The sequence below is a fragment of the Fonticula alba genome, assembly GCF_000388065.1.
Source record: "Fonticula alba strain ATCC 38817 unplaced genomic scaffold supercont2.3, whole genome shotgun sequence".
NCBI classification, from domain to species: domain Eukaryota; order Rotosphaerida; family Fonticulaceae; genus Fonticula; species Fonticula alba.
Window position 1 is genome coordinate 1,127,591 of NW_009242973.1, and position 2,165 is coordinate 1,129,755.

Here is a 2,165-nt window from a genome sequence, read left to right on the forward strand (position 1 = left end):
CACGTACCCGCACGTACCCGCGCACGCTCACCCCCCTGCCCCACACTCGCGCCACGTCCCCCTGCTCCCCTTCTCTTGCCTGCGCTCGCAACCTCCGCTCCCACTGGTACACGGCCACCACCGCCACCACCACCACCACCACCACCACAAGGACCACCATGCTCTCCCGCCTGACGAGCATCGCCCCGAGCCGCGCGGGCCTCCGCTTTGCGGCCGCCCTGCCCACCATGGTCCAGCGGTCGCTCTTCATCCAGACACAATCGACGCCAAACACCGATGCGCTGATGTTCCGCCCCGGCCAGCCGGTCATGACCACCGGCAACACGGTGGACTTCACGGACGCCACGCAGGCCGGGCCATCTCCCCTGGCGCGGCGCCTCTTCCGCATCGAGGGGGTCCGGTCGGTCTTCCTCGGGCCGGACTTCGTCACGGTCACCAAGCACCCGGCCGACGAGTGGCAGCTCATCAAGCCGGACATCTATGCCACGATCATGGATTTCTACACGGCCGGTGGCCAGCCGGCCTACATCGAGCCCAAGGGCGATGACGCCGACCCGGAGGCCATCCAGGAGGAGGAGGACGAGGTGATCTCCCTGATTCGCGAGCTATTGGACACGCGCATTCGCCCGGTGCGCATGGGCCCTCCCCCGCTCGCCCTTCCTCTTCCTCTTCTTTTTCTTCCTTTTCTCCCGCCCTTTTGCCCGGTGCTCATGGCATCCTCCCTCGGTGTCCATCTGGCCGTTGGCTCCTTTTTTGCCGCCGGAGATCTGACCCCCCCGGCCCCGGTGGGGCATGTACATGGGAAAAAAAACAACAGAACCTCCAAGAGGATGGCGGCGACGTGGATTTCATTTCCTTCCGCGATGGGATTGTTCGGCTGAAGCTGCGCGGCGCGTGCACCACCTGTGCCTCGTCCACGCAAACCCTGAAGCACGGCATCGAGAACATGCTCTGCCATTACATCCCCGAAGTCGAGGGGGTGGAGCAGGTCCATGATGAGCTCCTGGACCAGGTGTCCTCGGAGCAGCTGCGCAAGCTGGAGGAGCGCCTCGGCGAATACAATGCCCAGGCCGAGGCCGAGTTCGATGCGGCTCAGGCCGCCGAGGATGAGGTGATGAAGGCCGCCGCTGCCGCGGCTGAGGCCGCCATCGAGGACGCTCGCCGCGGGGGTGCCCCTTCCGGAGGCTCTGCCTGAGAAAAGGACTGGGCGCGCGCGCGCGCGCGCGCGAGAGGGAGAGAGGCAGCGAGGAGGGGAGAGTGCTCGCCACGCCCGACCTCGCGCGCATGTGCCGCCACGTCTTGCTCTCCCTCTCCGCCTTGCGATGGTGGCCCAGCCCCACGCCCGCCATCTCTTCTCTTCTCTTCTAGACACCATACACACACACACACGCACCAGAGAGGGCCAACGAGGGGCCGGGGGTCCTCACCATCTGCTCGTATATTCATGCTTGCGCGCTCAGCATACTGGGGGGGGGAGGGCAACATGTGCCGGTGATATGTGAGCGCCCTGCAGGGGCGCGTGGCCAGCGGTTACCAGCGCATGTAATGGGTGGGGCACTGCGAGCCGCGGGCCAGGGCCAGGGAGAGGGCCACGGTCAGGGCCAAGACAGGGAGACGAGGAAAAGGGGCGAGGGGGGACCCTGACAAAGGGTCCGGAGCGCACCTCGTAGCCGCCCGGGTTCTTGACGAGGTACCGCTGGTGGTACTCCTCGGCGGTCCAGAACTTCTGGGCCGGCACCAGCTCCGTGGCAATGGTCAGCCCGGCCGGGCCGTAGTGATCGCGGCCCACCTGGTCCAGGACCTGCAGCGCCTGCTGGTGCTGCTCCTCCGAGGTGAAGTACACCCCGGAGCGGTACTGCGTGCCGCGATCCGGGCCCTGGCCGTTGATGTCGCTGGCGTCGTGGATGCGCAGGAAGAACTCCACCAGGGTGGGGAAGGACACCTGGCTCGGGTCGAACTCCACCTCCAGAGCCTCGGCGTGGCCGGTGGTACCGGAACACACCTGCCAGGCAGTGGCAAGAGCGGGGCGGCGGCGGCGGCGGCGGCGGCGGCGGAATATACCAGGGCTTGCGTGTAAGGATATGGGAAACGAGGCACGAGGGCGCAAGCGGGGAGAGGCGAAAGGGAGAGAGTGGGGGGGGGGGGGGGGGGGGGGGGGGGGGGGG

General features: G+C 67.3%; 2 protein-coding genes across 2 annotated transcripts; one reads left to right on the forward strand and one right to left on the reverse strand.

The window, feature by feature from the left end:
- Positions 1–158: 158 nt before the first annotated feature.
- H696_02035 (Fe/S biogenesis protein NfuA) lies at positions 159–1,195 on the forward strand (the record flags this gene model as incomplete). The annotated part of the gene is made up of 2 exons (XM_009495934.1): positions 159–629; positions 818–1,195. The coding sequence occupies 2 exons, from the start codon at positions 159–161 to the stop codon at positions 1,193–1,195; spliced, it is 849 nt and encodes a 282-aa protein (XP_009494209.1).
- Positions 1,196–1,530: 335 nt separating this feature from the next.
- H696_02036 (peptide-methionine (S)-S-oxide reductase) lies at positions 1,531–2,002 on the reverse strand (the record flags this gene model as incomplete). Its single annotated transcript, XM_009495935.1, has 2 exons — positions 1,531–1,557; positions 1,664–2,002. Coding segments are annotated over 2 exons (366 nt in total), but the record flags the coding sequence as incomplete, so codon positions are not given.
- Between the last annotated feature and the right edge of the window lie 163 nt (positions 2,003–2,165).